Source organism: Mauremys mutica, chromosome 12 (genome assembly GCF_020497125.1).
Source record: "Mauremys mutica isolate MM-2020 ecotype Southern chromosome 12, ASM2049712v1, whole genome shotgun sequence".
NCBI classification, from domain to species: Eukaryota; Metazoa; Chordata; order Testudines; family Geoemydidae; genus Mauremys; species Mauremys mutica.
In genome coordinates this window covers 48,604,216-48,621,444 of record NC_059083.1, presented here as the reverse complement: position 1 = coordinate 48,621,444, position 17,229 = coordinate 48,604,216, and the positions used below count along the sequence as shown (strand labels likewise).

General features: G+C 43.0%; 1 protein-coding gene across 1 annotated transcript; it reads right to left on the bottom strand.

The window, feature by feature from the left end:
* Positions 1–8,732: 8,732 nt before the first annotated feature.
* On the bottom strand, positions 8,733–10,698 carry LOC123346841 (olfactory receptor 6M1-like). Its single transcript, XM_044984289.1, has 2 exons — positions 10,585–10,698; positions 8,733–9,698 (listed from the first exon to the last, which is right to left on the bottom strand). The coding sequence occupies exons 1-2, from the start codon at positions 10,696–10,698 to the stop codon at positions 8,733–8,735; spliced, it is 1,080 nt and encodes a 359-aa protein (XP_044840224.1).
* Between the last annotated feature and the right edge of the window lie 6,531 nt (positions 10,699–17,229).

The window sequence follows — 17,229 nt, the reverse complement described above, 5'->3', positions numbered from 1 at the left end:
TGTTGACAATTTGTGTTAATAGTTTATAAAGCATCAGCATCTTGAATCTCATTGTCTTCTGTCATTAAATAATTCACTGACCCCCCATAATTTTCCACAATTTTGAAAATTAAAACTAAAAATCTAAAAAATTATTTAAAATAAAAATTGATATTATCCATCAAAGTTAAAAAAAAAAATCAAATTCTGCCAAGCCTACTTACATTGTCTGAATGCTCTGGACTGGGGTTTTCAGTGCAGTTTAAGGGAGTGAGATGCCCAAAATGTATTAACTGTCAATGGGATTTGGGGGCTAGATTCACACTAGGCACCTAAATCCCAGAATCAGTCTGCAGGAAACTGATAAACCAGGGAAAGAAAGGCATTCCTTGGCTTAACTCACCTGCAGGGCCTGATCAGCAAGTGTGCTCAGAGCTTGCTTACTGGATTGGGTCCCTTTAGGTGATCTTCCACAGAATGGCCAGAAGGAGGAGAATGTATCCATAACTTTGAGCCCACCGGTTAGGGTACTTGCCTGGGAGGAGGAAGACCCCTGATTCAAGTCCCACTGTGATGGAGGGGGAGCAGGGATTTAGACCTGGCTCTTCTACATCTCAGCTGAATGCCCTAACCACTGGGCTATGGGATAGTCTGATGCAGGGCTCCTTCCTTCTCTCCTGTTGAAGCTGTTGTACTTTGGATAAAAAATAAAAAAGTCATTGGTATGGGGGAGCCTAGGTCTCCCATTTGTCAGGTGAGTGCTCTAATCGTTGGGTTACAGAGTGATTCTCACACTTGCTCTTTCTCTTTCTTTGGCCCAATGATTATTTCATAATTTAAGTCAGAGTGGAACAGCTTCAATGGGAAAGACCGAGGGAGCTGTTTGTCAAAATATCCCACACTTCACTGATGGTCGGACAAGAAGCAGTGGGCTTAATCTGCAGCAAAGATTTGGTTAGATTAGATATTTGGAAAAATATTTCTAACTCAAAGGGTAGTTAAGTTCTGGAATAGGCTTCCAAGACAGGTTGTGGAATCCCCAGCACTGGAGGTTTTTAGGAACAGTTTGGACCAATACCTGTCAGTGATGATCTACGTTTACGTGGTTCTGCCTCAGTGCCAGGGGCTGGACTTGATGACCTTTTGATGTCCCTTCCAGCCCTACATTTCTATGATTCTATAGTCCAGGAGTTAAGGCACTCACCTGAGAGGTAGGAAATCCCTGCCCCTGCTTGGGCAGAGGGGGAATTTGAACCAGGGGCATGCCACATCTCAAGTGTGAACTTTAACCACTGGTCTAAAAGTTATGAGGGAAGGCCTCTTTCCCCATGCCCCTGGCTTCTTGCAAAAACAGTGTAGGCCACTAGTGTCGAGAGAAGGTTTGCAGCTGAGACTCTCAAACACAGGGAAGCACCTCCAGGACTTAGACACCAATCTCTGCAAGAGGGACACTCCCTCAGGTTGCCATCTCTGATTGGCTAAGTTAGTCAATGAGCTGCCTAGGGTGTTGGCATTTGTGGATCCTCTTCTGAAGTTCCCATCTGTCCCCATTCATTGCATGGGGACCTAGATGCCTAACTTAGGCTTTGTGCTTCACAGTGATTTTTTTTCTGAGCCTAAAAGTTAGATACGGTGAAGAAAATAAGAAGTGTCTTTGTCCATCTAGCCCTGGGTGCCTAACTCTCCTATGTGCCTTTGGAAATCCCAACCATAATTATTAATTATCATACAAATATTTAAAAATGTGGAATAATGATACTTTCCTCTGAAATCTATACATGAAAAATGCTGTAGAAGAGTGAATCATCATTATCCTTTAAAAGCTTTGTACATATCCTGATTACAAAGTTTACCACTTGTGATTCCAGCACTACAGAGGAAGAGTAATTTTTCAAATGTATCTGTAGGTGGAATTTTCAGAAATGTTTAAGTAATTCCAGATAGCTCAGTGGTTTGAGCATTGGCCTGCTAAACCTAGTGTTGTGATTTCAATTTTTGAGGGATCCACTTAGGAATCTGGGCAAAAATTAGTCCTTCTAGTGAGGGCAGGGGGCTGGACTTGATGACCTTTCAAGGTCCCTTCCCGTTCTAGAAGATTAGTATATTTTCAATTATTACCTTTTTTTTAGTGTAGGGGTGTTGAAAGTCAAATGAGTTGCTAAGGATCAGAATTTTAGAGGTGTTTAAGCATCTAAATGGGCAGCTAGATGTCTCGTGGGATTTGCGAAAGCACGCAGGTGCCTAACTCCCATTAAATCTTTTGAGAGCTAGGTGACTAGGCACTTTTGAAAAATCCTGTTTGGTGCCTCTATCATTCTGTAGGCACCTAAGTACACATAAAAATCTAGCCCCTTGAGGGGAATTTTCAAAAGCACTCAAGTGAGATAGGCGCTCAAGTCCCAGAAGAGCCAATGGGATTTGGGCATGTATCTCCCTTAGTCTCCTTTTGAAATCCAAACCATCTTAAAAATATATATGCTGTAGAACCGTTTTCACCTCCCTCTGCTGACAAGGAACTGACCCAAGACCGCTGACATCAAGAAAAGTGACAGTCACAAAGGCAGAAGGCTTCATGCTTTCCATGTGTCGCATCTGAATGTTGAAATATGTGATTTTCCTTTTGAACCAAGTGGGGAAATGAAATTTGAAGTAGTTGAACTGATTTGAAAATAACATTTTCTTACACTGATAATTACAACATGGCCAAACAGCATTTGAAGAAGGATAGAAAGCAGTGGCCTGTGTTATGCCGGTCAGACGAGATGATCCAAGTGGAAACATTCTGGCCTTAAACTGTATGAATCAAACTTGGTCTTGAGGCTAAGGCACTGCGCCAGAACTAAGGAAAGCTAGGTTCAATTTTACACTTTGCAGCACACGCCCTGTATGACCTTAGGTTAAGTCGGTTAATTTTCTCTGCCCCAAGTTTCCCATCTGTAAAACGTGGATGACAATAATAAAGTTTTCTCAAAACATTTGTCTGTCTTGTTATTTAGATTGTAACTCTTTGGATCAGGGATTATCTTTTGCTATGTATTTGTACAGTGGTCAGCAGAGTGGAGACTGTGATCTCATTTGGGGTCTCCGGAACAAAATACAATTAGTGCTAATCAAAAAAATTATTAAACAATTATATTTATTAGGAAAATGTATTTACACAATATAGAGTGGAAGAAGAGGCCACCTAAAAACTCTGAGATCATTCAGGGATTTTTTCCCCCTTTTATGATATAAAATGTGATGGAGTATGTGATGTAGGAGTTGGGCATCACATTTGTATGTAAATAATTGTCCATATACAGTAGATACAAATAAATACATGAAGATCCAAACTCTGGAACTGTGGAGTGAAACTACAGTAAATAGGGCTGGTTAAAACATCATTTCATTGATCTTTTTCAAAGTGTTTTGGGCAAAAAAAATCTTTTGGACTTTTTTTTCAGGATTTTTGCAACATTTGAGTTTCTATCAAAAATCATATTTTTTGTGTGTGTGAAAAAAAAGGAAAAATACATTTTTTGTCCAGCTATAATGGTAAACAATTAAGTCTGATATTTTCAAATCCTTCTAAAGATCAATTAATTAATTTCGTATGGAAATTATTTATTAAATCCATTTTGCAGATTCTAAAATTTCATTCTGTAAGTTTTATTACATTTAATAAAATACACTGTGTCCATAAAATAAACTGCCTTTAATCAAAAATGGGTTTCCCCTCCCCCCAAAATTGACATTGTTGAAAAGTTTATTAGAGAAGGTGAAAAATGAACACTGTTTTTTGAAAAAAATAAGAAATGCTAATGTTGTTTTTATTTCTATGTTTGAAATTAGCCCGTTTTTCATTTGTGCAAATAGTTTTAGATTTAAAAAAAATATCAAAAAGGTTGTCATTTTTTGGTAAACAAGAATGTAAATAACCAGTTTGATAATGTTTTCAGTAACAAAAATCTGCAAAGTGCATGAAATTCTCCATGAAAACTGCCATCAAAAGGCAATTTTTGATTAAAAAAATGGATATTTTCATCAAAAAGTTTAATTTGTGATGGTCTTGTTATGTTTATATGGTGGGGTTATTATTCTAACAAGCACAGGTGATCAGTAATTGGCTTCAAGACTCTTGTGAAAAACAACAAATTCGGCACATCCCTCTCTTTCCATATCTATCTACCTATTCCCATGCTCCAACCCAATATACCCCACTCTCCTATGACACCCAGGAATAGATCCCAGTAATCTCAACTTCCAAGCAGCTATTCTGTCTCTGTTGGCTATGGTTACATAGGATATAGTCTGTGCCAAAATCCCATTGATTTTCAATAGGATTTGGGCACTAAAGTCCCTTTGAAACTTCCAGCTTGAATCTCATTGAGTTTTAGCAGCGCATTTGCAAAATAGGGAAGATTATACTCCCTTCTCCCCACAGGTGTGTCTCTTGCTTACTTAAATTTAAGTTCTATAGGGCAGGAAGTATCTCTCACTACATGTTTGTAAAGTGGCTAGAGCAAGGGAACCTCGATCTAGGTTGATGGAAGTGTTTATATGCTCATATAGAACCAATATTGCTCCTAAGTATTATTATTAAAATATCAAATATGAAATTCAAACATCTCTGTGCTGTAATTGAGAGATGAACAAAACCTTCCAGCAACCACAAAGAAATAGATATTGTGCTGGTAGCATAATGTGCAGTACTAAGTAGTTGGAAATGTGAGGCCAGTTGGGTTACATTGGCAGACCACCAGTGAAATCAACAGAACTGCTCCAATTTACAGGAGCTGAGAGAGTGCCCTCCTGATCTGCTCCATTCATCACAAGGTATTTGTGGTTTAATCAGAATCATTTACAGAAATGTGAACACCACAAGTTTCATTGGGAAAAATACAGTTAATCTAATGATAAAGTGGGGGTGATATAGGCTAACATCTGGTGTGATACTGACCTGCTAAAATAGTTCTGCAGCACCATATGTTTTATATATTATATCTTCAAAACTGTGCTTCTATTTCCAGGAACTAATGGATATTGAGCTAGTGTGATCAAGTCAGTGTTTGGAGGTAAAAACACCCAAGATCCCTAAAGATGAATGTGTCACAGACAGATTCTTAGAGGACTAAATGTAGAAAAATAATCAAAGAGCAGAATAAAATGGAATGTTCTTGTTATTATTATTGGATTGTCTTTATTCAGAAACTTCTTTTTACATTTCTATATCTTCTATTTCAGGATCACAAACTAATTAAAAATGATTAGTGAATGTAATTAATTCTACTATGGGTTCGGACTGAAGGGCATTGGCAAACGTGTGGGGAAAGCCCAGACCTGGGACTGTAGTGGACTCTGGGCTGGTATGCAGGGACATTGGCAGAGCTGGGATAGGGGGCTGCAGGTCACTGTTAAGGGGCATTGACTAAACTAAACTTTCCTACAAATTATGCTTTTGATGATCCTTGTCGCCCTTTTATATTTGACCTTTCTTTGAACTTTCTCTCACATTAAACTTTTTTCTTTTAATTTGAATTTGAATAAAGGATTGTTTAAAAGGTCCGAATTAATCCTTGATATAGCTCTGCTGAAGTCGTTCTCCAGGGATAATTTCAAGAATTGAGGTACAATTTTCAAACTAAGTTGAAGGGCCAGATTTTTAAAGCTAGTGGGATTTTCAGAAGCAACTAAGTGTCCAACTCCCATTGATTTCAATGGGCTTTAGGTACCTAGTTGCTTCTCAAAAATTGCACTAGGTGTCTAACCATTTTAAAAATGTGACTTATGAGATTCATTCATAGTTTCAAAAATGTCTTGGGTTCTTTTTCACAGATTCCAAGGCCAAAAGGGACCATTGTGATCATCTAGTCTGACCTCCTGTATAACACAGATGAGAGAACTTCCCCAACATAATTCCTAGAGCTGATCTTTTGGAAATGCACCCAGTTTTGATTTAAAAATTGTCTGTCATGGACAATCCACTATGACCCTGGGTAAATTGTTCTAATGGTTAATTACTTTTGCTGTTAAAAATGTAAGCCTTATTTTCAGTCTGAATTTGTCTAGCTTCAACTTCTAGCCATTGAATCATTAAAGACCTTTCTCTGTTACAGCAAAGAGCCCGTTATTAAAAATGTGTTCCCATGTAGGTATTTATAGATTGTAATCAAGTCACCCCTTAGCCATCTCTTAGTTAAGTTAAATAGATAGAGATCTTTGGATCTGTCACTATAAGGCAGGGGTGGGAAAAATTTTTGGCCCAAGGGCCACATTGTAGTTGCAAAACTGTATGGAGGGCCAGGTAGGGAAGGCTGTGCCTCCCCAAACAGCCTGCCCCCTGCCCCTTATGCGACCCCTCCCACTTGCCACCCCCTGACTGCCCCCCTGAGAACCTCCATCCATCCAATCCCCCCGCTCCTTATCCCTTAACTGCCCCCTCCTGGGACCCCTCTCCACTAACCTCCCCAGAACCCTACACCCTATCCAACCCCTCTGCTTCCAGTCCCCTGACTGGTCTGACCCCTATCCACACCCTCATCCTCTAACAGGCACCCAATGACTCCCACACTTATCCAAACCCCCATCCTCTGACCACCCCCCAGAACCTCCACCCCATCCAACTGCATCCTTCTCCCTTTCCCTGGATTGCCCCCTGGAACTCCGACCACTTATCCAAACCCACGGGCCCAGCCCCGTTACCATGCCTCTCAGAGTAGCATGTCTGGCAGCTGCACCACCCGGCCGGAGCCAGACACACTGCCGTGCTGCTCGACAGAAATGTGCAATCCTGCTGCCCAGAATGCTGCCCGAGCGGCAGCGTGGCCGCAGAGGAGGGGGAACAGCGGGGGGCAGGGGCTATTCTTCCTGGCCGGGAGCTCAAGGGCCGGGCAGGATGGTCCCACAGGCCGCATGTGGTCCATGGGCCGTAATTTGTCCACCTCTGCTATAAGGCATGTTTTTCTAATCCTTTAATCTTTCTCATGGCTCTTCTCTGAACTCTCTCCAATTTAGCAACATTCTTCTTGAACTGTGGGCACAATTCGAATATTGGTATGAGGCTGCAGAATGTGTTAAAGCAATGGCTAAAACCTGCTAGGCTTTTTTGAAAATCCACCAACAACTCCCTTTGAATATCATTGGGATCTATGTAACTAACTCCCTTAGGTTCCTTTGAAAATGCATCCTCATTTTCACATAGGGCATTGTATAGGCCAATACATCCTTACTAGAACTGGCCAGAGAATGGAGTTGCTTCAATGCATACTGCAGCCTCATACTAACATAGGAATTGTTACAAAGGCTTAGATCCAGGGTCCATGCAGCTCAATATCCTCTCTCTGACAGTGGCCAGTGTCACATGCTTCAGAGGAAGATGTTAGAATCATATCAGGCAGATGCGGGATACTCTTACTCACGTGAATAATGGTGGATAATCAGCTGAACACGAATTCCCGGTGTGACGCTGTGGTCAAAAGAGCTAATGTGATCCTGGGATGCATAGACAGGAGAATCTCGAGTAGGAGAAGAGAGGCTATTTTACCACCATATTTGGTGCTGATGGGACTGCAGTTGGAATACTGTGTCCAGTTCTGATGCCCAGCATTCAAGACAGATGCTGCTAAGTTGGAGAGGATTCAGAGAAGAGTGTCAAGAATGATTAAAAACTACTAGAAAAAAAGCCTTATAGTGATAGACTCAAGGAGTTCAATCTATTTAGTTTAACAAAATGAAGGTTAAGGGGTGACTTGATCACAGTCTATAAGTAGGTACATGGGAAACAAATATTTAATAATGGGCTCTTCAATCTATGGGAGGAAGATATAACATGATCAAATGGCTGGAAGTTGGAGCTAGACAAATTCAGACTGTAAATAAGATATAAATTCTTAATGGGGAGAGTAATTAACCACTGGAACAATTTACCAAGTGTCGTGGTGGATTCTCCATCACTGACCATTTTTAATCAAGATTGAATGTTTCTCTAAAAGATCTGGTTTAGGAATTATTGTAGGCAAGTGCTATGACCTGTGTTATACAGGAAGTCAGACAAGTTTATTACAATTGTCCTTTTACAATCTGTGAATCCATGATGAAGAGCTCATTCTGACTATTAATACTGAGACACTCAGTATTTGGGATTTGCAATGGAGCCTAAAAGAGTTGGGTCAGATTTTTAATAGTATTTAGGCACTTAAACATGCAGATGGACACTTAGTGGGATTTTGAAAAGTGCCTAGTTGCCTATCTTCCATTTAAATCATTGAGAGTTAGGCACCAAGGGCCATATTTTCAAAGGTATTTAGGCAGTGGGGTTTTCAAAAGCATTTAAATTCCTAGAGCCCATTGAAATCAATGGCCCCTCACCATCAAACCTCATTTCAATTTATTAGAAGGTGGGTGACTAACTCCCTTAGACCCCTTTGAAATTCTACATGAATGCCTGTAAATAGAGATTGGGACCCCATTGTGCTAGGCACTGTATAAACGGATGGTGACAGGAGACAATTCTTGCCCTGGAAAGCTTATAGTCTAAGAGTGGGGATGTCAAAAGCAATGGATTGATTGAGGAGTTGGGACTTGAGCTTTTAAATTACTTAGATATTTGGAAAATCCTAACCTAAATGAAAAAAAGGGTGGGAGGAGAAACAGACTCTGCTAAGGTCACACAGCAGGTCCAGGGAATCCTGAGCCTAAGTCAAGCTTCTACCCCACTAAATAACAATGACACTCAATGGATAAAAGCAGCAATTCAATATTGAGATTAAGAAGTATCAAGGCTCTGGTTGCAGAACAGAACTCTTTCTAGTCAAGTATTCCTTGAGGGCCTCTTTGACCTTCTCATTCCTTAAGGTGTAAATGAAAGGATTCAATAAAGGGCTCACTATGATCGTGAACACAGCCACCACTTTCTGGAGGTCCAGGGAGTGGCCCTGACTAGGCCTAGCATACATGAAGATGGCACTGCCGTAGAAGATAGAGGCTACCGTGATGTGGGAGGTGCAGGTGGAAAAGGCTTTTCGCCTGCCTGTGGCTGAGGGGATGTGCAAGACTGTGACGATGATGTAAAGGTAGGAAACTGCAGTAAAAGACAAAGATGTGAGCAGAACCACCGAGGAGAGAACATACTCGATCATGAGGAGGAAGTGTGTGTCGACGCAGGATAGTCTCACTAGTGGGGCATAGTCACAGAAGAAATGGTTTATCACATTGGGGCCACAGAAAGGAAGCTGGCACAGCAAAATAAGTGGGCAAAGGGGGGAGAGAAACCCAATCAACCAACAACCCATGACCAGGAAGACACAAACATGCCCACTCATAATGACAGGGTAGTGGAGCGGGTGGCAGATGGCCACGTAGCGGTCGAAAGACATGACGGCGATGAGGATGAAATCCGCAGTGCCCAGGAAGAAGTAGAAGTAACACTGGGTGATGCAGCCCCAGAAGGAAATGGCTTTGGCCTGGGAGAGCAGGTTCTCCAGCATCTTTGGAGTGATGGAGAGGACAAAGAGTATCTCCAAGAGGGACAGATTGCAGAGGAAGAAGTACATGGGGGTGTGGAGGCGGAGATCCACATACACAATGGTGATGATGGCCATGTTCCCCATTAGAGTCAAGGCAAAGATGGCCAGTAGAAGCATGAAAACCAGGAGCTCCATGGGCTGTGACAGCAAGAAGCTCAGAAGCACAAACTCCATCACCACATTGCTCTGATTGTTCGTTCTTATTTCAGCTTTCGCCTGCAGAATAGAGGAAGTTGAAAAAGCCCGAATGTCAAGTTTTTGACAAATTGATTTCAATAAAATAAAATACTAATGAGAATACAAACAAATGAAATAACTGTTTCTAGGGTTTTTTCTGGCCAGTTACAGAGCTCATAAAATTTTATGACACTTTAAAAAGTTGGCAAAATCTTGACATTTTCAAAGATATAGATTTTCTGGAAAAAAATATTTTCTATTTTTAAATTCCCATTGAAGTTTTTCCATTCTATTAACCACAACTGGAGAAAAATTATTATTATTTACAATGAACATAAACCTTCATTCTAAAACTTTTTGCTAGGCTCTCTCTGGGTGGGATCGGAAAACCAACAATGCAATCAACTTCTCAAGGGGTCCTATGGTGGCCACATAACTGCTTCCCAGTTTAGCACAATGAAAGAATGATCTAAAAGCCAAGATATGTTTCTATTAGTGTCAGACATATTTTATGAAGTATCAGTTTTGACAGATAGATTGGTACCTAGATATCCAAAAGTATCTATACACACATGAATAATCAGACAGAAACACACATACATATATGGGTCTGCATGGGGATAGATAGATAGAGGGACTGAGGGAGGGAGGTAGAGACAGATAGAATTATGCATTTCAATCCCTTTCACTCTTCAGTGCTCTTCAAAAAATCATGCATAGAAAAAAAAATTGGAATGTTTTACCTTACGCCATAGGTGTAATGTGGTTGAGACCTTGGCTTCTGACTTACATGGAAATCTGTTTCTGTGTCTGTACATCCCAAGTTTGTCTCCCATCTTTCTATCTCCCAAGATTCTGTATAATATGCAGGGAGAAAAGTGCTCCTCTGTTATTTATATTTTCCTCTTGATTCCTAGTGCCTTACCTTTGTTACATCCAAAGTGTTCATCTCCATTCGCAGAATATCACAAACAGTGAGTGAAGGTGGTGATTTAAATTCATACTGCTGGGTACCTAGGGAACCATATACCTGCACCATCTAAATTCAATTCAGATAGGCAAATGTCTTTGAGACAACAACACTGTGTAAACACAGCCCTTCCTTGAATTGTGCTCAGCACTGGCTTTGGTGGTGAGAGCATCCCATTCTGCTCCCTGGAGCACAATTCCCCCTAGCACCACACTGGGGCATTGGGGTCAGCACTGACTGTAAGGGGAGAGCATCAGCTATTGAACCCCACACCATTCCTTGCAACAAGGCACCCCCCAGCACCATGCTGGAGTACTGGGCTCAGCATGACTGTGAGGGGAAAGCACGTACTGAGTCATGCACACTGCTCCGGAAACACAACCGCCTCTAGTGCTGCACCAGGGCATTTGGATAAGTAGTGGCTGAGTCACCATCACAAATGCAGTTTCCTACATTTATGGTATTTATTGTTGGTGCCCCATCTAAATGTTGCCCCATCCAAAATCAGGAAGTGATGTAAAAGGTCCCAGCTTAAGGCAGGTAAATCAATAGGTATATGTTACCCAGGTGCTTCTGGCACAGATTTCATAATGCACCAAAGACACAAAGTGTGCTGGATATATTGGACAATAGATGGTTAATGAGTCAGATCCTCAGATGGGATAACTTGGCATAGCTCCATCAAAGTCAATGGGCTAGATCCCCAACTAGTGAAAATCAGTTGTCCCATCACATAAGTGAATAGGACATATCCTCAGCTAGTGTAACTTGACATTAAAGTCAGTGGATCCAATCCACAGCTGGTGTTAATCAGCAGAGCTCAATTGGGCCTTGATTGATCAACACCAGCTGAAGATCTGGCACCAGCTGAGGATCTGGTCCATTGCTGACCTGTCAGAATCTTACTGTATTTCTACAGCTTCTGCCAACGCTAGACCCTGTCTTTGAATTGATCTCGGAAGGCTTTTGGTATATGGGGCATGGAACAGGAGAGCTGGATTTATGGAATAGTTTCTCTAGCTGGACAAGAAAAGAGGTCACCAAAACAAAAAACAAAAATTAGGGGCAAAGATTTTCCAAACTGACTAGAGATTCTGGATGCCCCAATTTCTGGCAACCCACTTTGAGATGCCTTAAAAGGAAGCTGCTTTTAAGAAAGTGCTAGATGTCTGTCCTTAAAAATCAGGTATCTCAAGTTGTGCACTCTAGTATCCAAAGTTATTAGTCATTTTAGAAAATCTTGGCCTAAAAGCCCACTCATCTCAGTGTTGGCACACTGGAAAAGAAAAGAAAAGAAATGTCAGCGGCTTCTAATCTTCTGTCACAGAAGCAAGTTACCAGAGGTTAATTCCCAGCTTCAAAACCAGTGCCAAACTAAATGAACTTTCCTTAACTTTATTCCCAGAAGTTTTAATTACCAAGAAACAAAAGTTTTAATGACAAAGACAAGCTGTGTCGCTTTGAGGCATCTATACAAACAAAACATTGTGAATTGGGAGAGTCTTGGAAGTAACTAGTTGCTGAAAATTTTGGGGAAGACAGTCCACCAACTTTTCCTGAAGTGCCTTATGTCACCAGCTTCTGAAGCAATCAGAACAAGTGAAGATCACTGTTATCCAGGTTCAGCCTCAACTTTGCAACTGGACCTTGCAGAAAATTAGTTCTAATGCTTATCTTTCATGACCCACATTTTCACCTTAAAGGGACATAATTTGAAGAGGGTGGGTGCTCCACCCTTTTTGAACATCCGGCCCCTTGAATGTGTCTCAGGTTGGACACAATAAACAAATAAATCCATAAACCAAAGCAGCAAAAATCACTAGTCACTTTTGAAAATGAGGGCCTCAGACATCCAGCTAGATAGGGCTGGCACAGAGATGTTGATTCTGCTCCTACTCAAGTCAATGGGAAAACTCCTGTTGACTTGAATGGCGCAGGATCATACCATAGTTGTTAACAGTCTCAGTGGTTAAATGACCCAGTTTGTTTGGAGGTTACTCTTAGTCTATACTTGGAGGTTAGGAAGAATTTTACCCTGGAGGTAGTTTATCCCATACCTGACTGCACTGCACAGTTATTTGTGTTGTCAGATGCCACCAGTGTGGTGCTCTGCTCTATCCAATGTTGATAACAGTTGGCTGCGTGCGTGTGTTCCCTCTGTGTGCTGCCCCGGCTCTGTGCTGATCGCTGACACAGAGAGAACCCCCAATGACCACAGACTCCGATAAGGTACAAAGGCACCCGGCCAGGTTTATTGGCAAACGAAACACAGTCTCTAGCTCCCGAGATCAGATGTCTACAGTTCTGCTAGTACATATGTGCTCCCTGATAATGGACATAGCTCAGTCAGTGGCAGGACACTCCACTGCCCCCTAGGCACAAAGACACCACCCCAGGAATGCATTCTTATACACAGGTACAAACAAGTTACCCATCACTCCTGATGTATTGAGGTGCAACCCCTGTACGTTGCAAGGTGCTGCCTCTCACCTTGCACATGTTGGTTTGGGTCCTCTGATGGTGTTGCTAGAGTAGATATGGAGACAGAGTAGGCAACGAGGTTTGCTATAGGGATTGGTTCCTGGGTTGGTGTTTCTGTGGTGTGGTGTGTAGTTGCTGGTGAGTATTTGCTTCAGGTTGAGGGGTTGTCTGTAAGCGAGAAATGGCCTGTCTCCCAACGTCTGTGAGAGCAAGGGATAGTTTTCCAGGCTAGGTTTTAGACAGGGCCTGCTCCAGGCACCAGCGCATCAAGCAGGTGCTTAGGGCGGCCAACGGAAAGGGGTGGCACGTCTGACTCTTCGGTAGCAATTTGGTGGCGGGTCCCTCGGTCCCTCTCAGAGGGAAGGACCTGCTGCTGAATTGCCATTAAAGAATGAAGCAGTGGCAGTAGAGCTGCCACCGAAGTGCCGCCGATCACAGCTTTTGTTTGTTTGTTTGTTTTTTCGCCACTTGGGGTGGCAAAAATGCTGGAGCCGGCCCTGGTTGTATATTGTTTATAATGCACTGGAGAGTTTTTATCTGGGGTCTGTGCATGATGGCCAGTGGTGTTCTGTTATTTTCCTTTTTGGGCCTGTCATGTAGTAGGTTATTTCTGGGTACCTGTCTAGCTCTGTCAATCTGTTTCCTCACTTCCCGAGGTGTGTGTTGTAGCTTTAAGAATGCTTGATAAAGATCTTGTAGGTGTTTGTCTCTGTCTGAGGGATTGCAGCAAATTCGGTTGTATCTTACAGCTTGGTTGTAGACAATGGATTGTGTGATGTGTCCTGGATGGAAGCTGCAGGCATGTAGCTAAGTATAGCAGTCAGTAGGTTTCAAGTATAGAGTGGTGTTTATGTGACCATCATTTATTTTCACTGTAGTGTCCAGGAGGTGGATCTCTCGTGTGGACTTGTCCAGGCTGAGGTTCATGGTGGGGTGGAAACTGTTGAAATCCAGGTTGAATTCTTCAAGGGCCTCCTTTCTGTGGGTCCATACAATGAAGATGTCATCAGTGTAGTGCAAGTAGAAGAGGGGTGCTAAGGGATGAGTCAGGGGTCGGCAACCTTTCATTTATTTACTCTAATTTAAGGTTTTGCGTGCCAGTAAGACATTTTAACATTTTAGAAGGTCTCTTTCTAAAGTCTATAAAAGGGGTCGGCAATCTACGGCACACGTGCCAAAGGTGGCATCTGAGCTGATTTTTTATGGCACGCGGGGTGGGCTGAGCCACTCAGCCTGCTGCCGCTCTGGGGCTTTCTGCCGTTGGCTCCTGCCAGCCGGGGTCCCGCTTCCAGTCCCACTCAGCACCCGCTGTCAGCCTGGGTGAAGGAACCCCAGGCTGGCAGGGGGCTGAGACCCAGCTGGCAGGAGCTGGCGGCTGAAACCCCAGAGTGGGGTGGGCTGAGCTACTCAGTCGCTGCTCTGGGGTTCTGGCTGCTGTGCCCTTGTCAGCCGGGGTCCCCCTCTGCCAGAGCCCCATTCACCTTGTGCAGGCCCCCTGACAGACAGGGTCCAGGACTCCAGCCCTGCTCAGCCCTACCAGCTGCCAGCTCCACTCACTTCAGCTGCCGATCTGGGGTTCCAGTCGCTGACCTCCTGCCAGCCGGGGTCTGGATCTCCAGCCTTGATCAGCCTGCTTTCTGGCCTGGAGTCCCAGCAGACCACCCTGGGCTCTGCTCTTAGCCTTGTATCAGTGCTCAGCAGCCTCCCCGCTGTGGCCCACTGTCCCCAGAGTGGGACAGTGAAAATTGCACACGAGGCAAGAGGGGGTGCAGCTCAGCACCCCCATCTTAAAATTGCTTATCTCAGCCCATGCTGCGTTTGACCTTGTGCCTGCCTTCTATCGCCATTTTTTTTCCTACTGAGAGTTGAAGGGAACATTTGACAAAATGGCAGCTCCTAAGAAAGCGAAGCTACATGTCCAATCATTTCAGCCTGCTTGGACATGCAAAAACTGGAATCAGAATTTTCTGACAGATTTCAAGATTTCCAGCGATTTGGCCCAATGCTTTCTTTTCTAATTAAACCTGAAAAGTTAAACGAAAGCGACTTGGATTTGTCTGTATTTCAGTGGATGGGTGTTGAAGATTTCGAAATGCAGCTCATTCAGTTAAAAAGCTCAGAATTGTGAACATCAAAGTTTAGAGATATGTGGAGTGCACTTGAAGCTACCGAGAGAGATCACAGGGCTTCTATTCTGACCTGCTGGATGTCCCTTCAGTGAAATTTAACTGTTTGCAATGCGTTTGCAATGCTTTCAGCATTTGGATCCACATACGTGTGTGAACAGATAGTTTCACACATGAAATCTGTCCTATGTCCCTCTCGGAGCCGGTTAACAAGTGATCACTTAGAAGCCTGTGTGCAGCTTAAAGTATCCAAATAGGTGCCAGACATTGGAAAACTCAGCAAGGAGAAGCAGGGGCAAGGATCACACTAAACTGATAAGATCTGCATTTTAATTTAATTTTAAATGAAGTTTCTTAAACATTTTGAAAACCTTGTTTACTTTACATATAACAGTAGTTTGGTTGTATATTATAGACTTATAGAGAGACCGTCTAAAAAACATTAAAATGTATGACTGGCACACGAAGGCTTAAATTAGAGTGAATAAATGAAAACTCGGCACACCACCTCTGAAAGGTTGGCTGGTCTATAATATATAACTAATACATAACTAAACTACTGTTGTATGTAAATAAATAAGGTTTTTTAAAATGTTTAAGAAGCTTCATTAAAAATTAAATTAAAATGCAGAACCCCCCTGTTCTGGGACTGGAGGGGAAGGAGAATTCTGTGTCTCACTTAATCATTTCCCTGCCATTTTGAGGGCCGCGGGCATTGGTGGACCTCGGTCCCTCCTGTCCCCTGTCTGTGGCACATCATAGTCTAGTCTCCTGTGGGATGTGATACTTTGGTCTCATTTTGGTTGTTGGGGTTGGTGTGCGGGTGATGGGTGGCCTGTGCTACATGGGAGGTCAGACTAGATGATCTGGTGGTCCCTTTTGGGTTCAAATACTATGGCTTTATGACTGAATCCAAATGAAAACTTGGAGAGAGGGGGAAAGGAGGAGGAAGTTGACAGATCTGGGATTTGGCCAGACTTGAAACCTTGAGTACAGGGGTCATTGACAGTGGAATTTTCAAGAGACCCTAAGGGCTCTAGGTGTCCAACAACTATCCTACTTCAGTGATATTTAGGTGCTCCACTCACTTAGGCGCCTTTCAAAATCCAAGCCATAGAAATTACAAGCTGAAGGGCATCGATGTTATTTTTCAGCCAAAAGATGGTGCATCCTGCCATTCATCGTCCACTTGCCAAATCCTAGGACACTGGTATCAACAGCGCCACCCATGGAGCCCCCACCCTGGTCTCTGCAGCACAGCACGCCCTAGCACTGCACTGGGGCACTGGGCCTAGCACTGACTGCTGGGGGGAGCTCCCCCTATGGAGCCTCCACCCCAGTCCTCGCAGCATGGCTGGATATCGTGGTCAGCACTCACTGGGAAAGCAGCAAGTTTTGTCACCCACACCACCTCCTATGGCACAGTGCCCTCTAGTGTCACACTGGGGTCAGCAACAGGGTAGTACTCTTTACTGAGCTTCCCACTCTGTTCCTTCCCATTGCACAGCTCAGCTATGGTTCATCTTTTCTTCTTCTCTCTAACCCTCTTTGGTCAGCTAAGCTTCAGGGCTGGTGGGCTCTGGCTTCCATCTCCCACCGAGGGAAAGTGTGTCCGGTGATGCCAGTGAGGATTTCATCCCACTCCCACCCCTCTGCCATGGGGAATTGTTTGCTGGTGAATGTTCTTCTGTAAGTTTAAGCTTAGTTTTTATATAAACCTCTGTTTTGGAAGTAGTGGTTAAGTTTACTTTCATGTTTATAAGTCGCCACCGTTAGCTGAACTGTTGTGATGCCACCTATTGACTAGTCAAAGTGATTGCGGTGAGTACTTCTATTGCATTGTCATTGTATCTCACTATATTACTTGTAAGTAAAGCTGTTCCTCATGCCAACTTGGGTGTTTAATGCTTTCTGTAGAGCACTAAGTATCATTTGCCCTTATCTGCTAGGCCTATTGATGGTTTAGGCTGGAGTTGTACCTGGGAGGTATACA

Bases quoted from the DNA above. Each gene is read 5' to 3' on its own strand.
- LOC123346841 (XM_044984289.1), bottom strand. From the start codon at position 10,698: ATGGTGCAGGTATATGGTTCCCTAGGTACCCAGCAGTATGAATTTAAA. The intron at 9,699-10,584 runs GTAAGGCACTAG...TCTATTCTGCAG, and splicing joins ACACTTTGGATGTAACAAAG to GCGAAAGCTGAAATAAGAAC.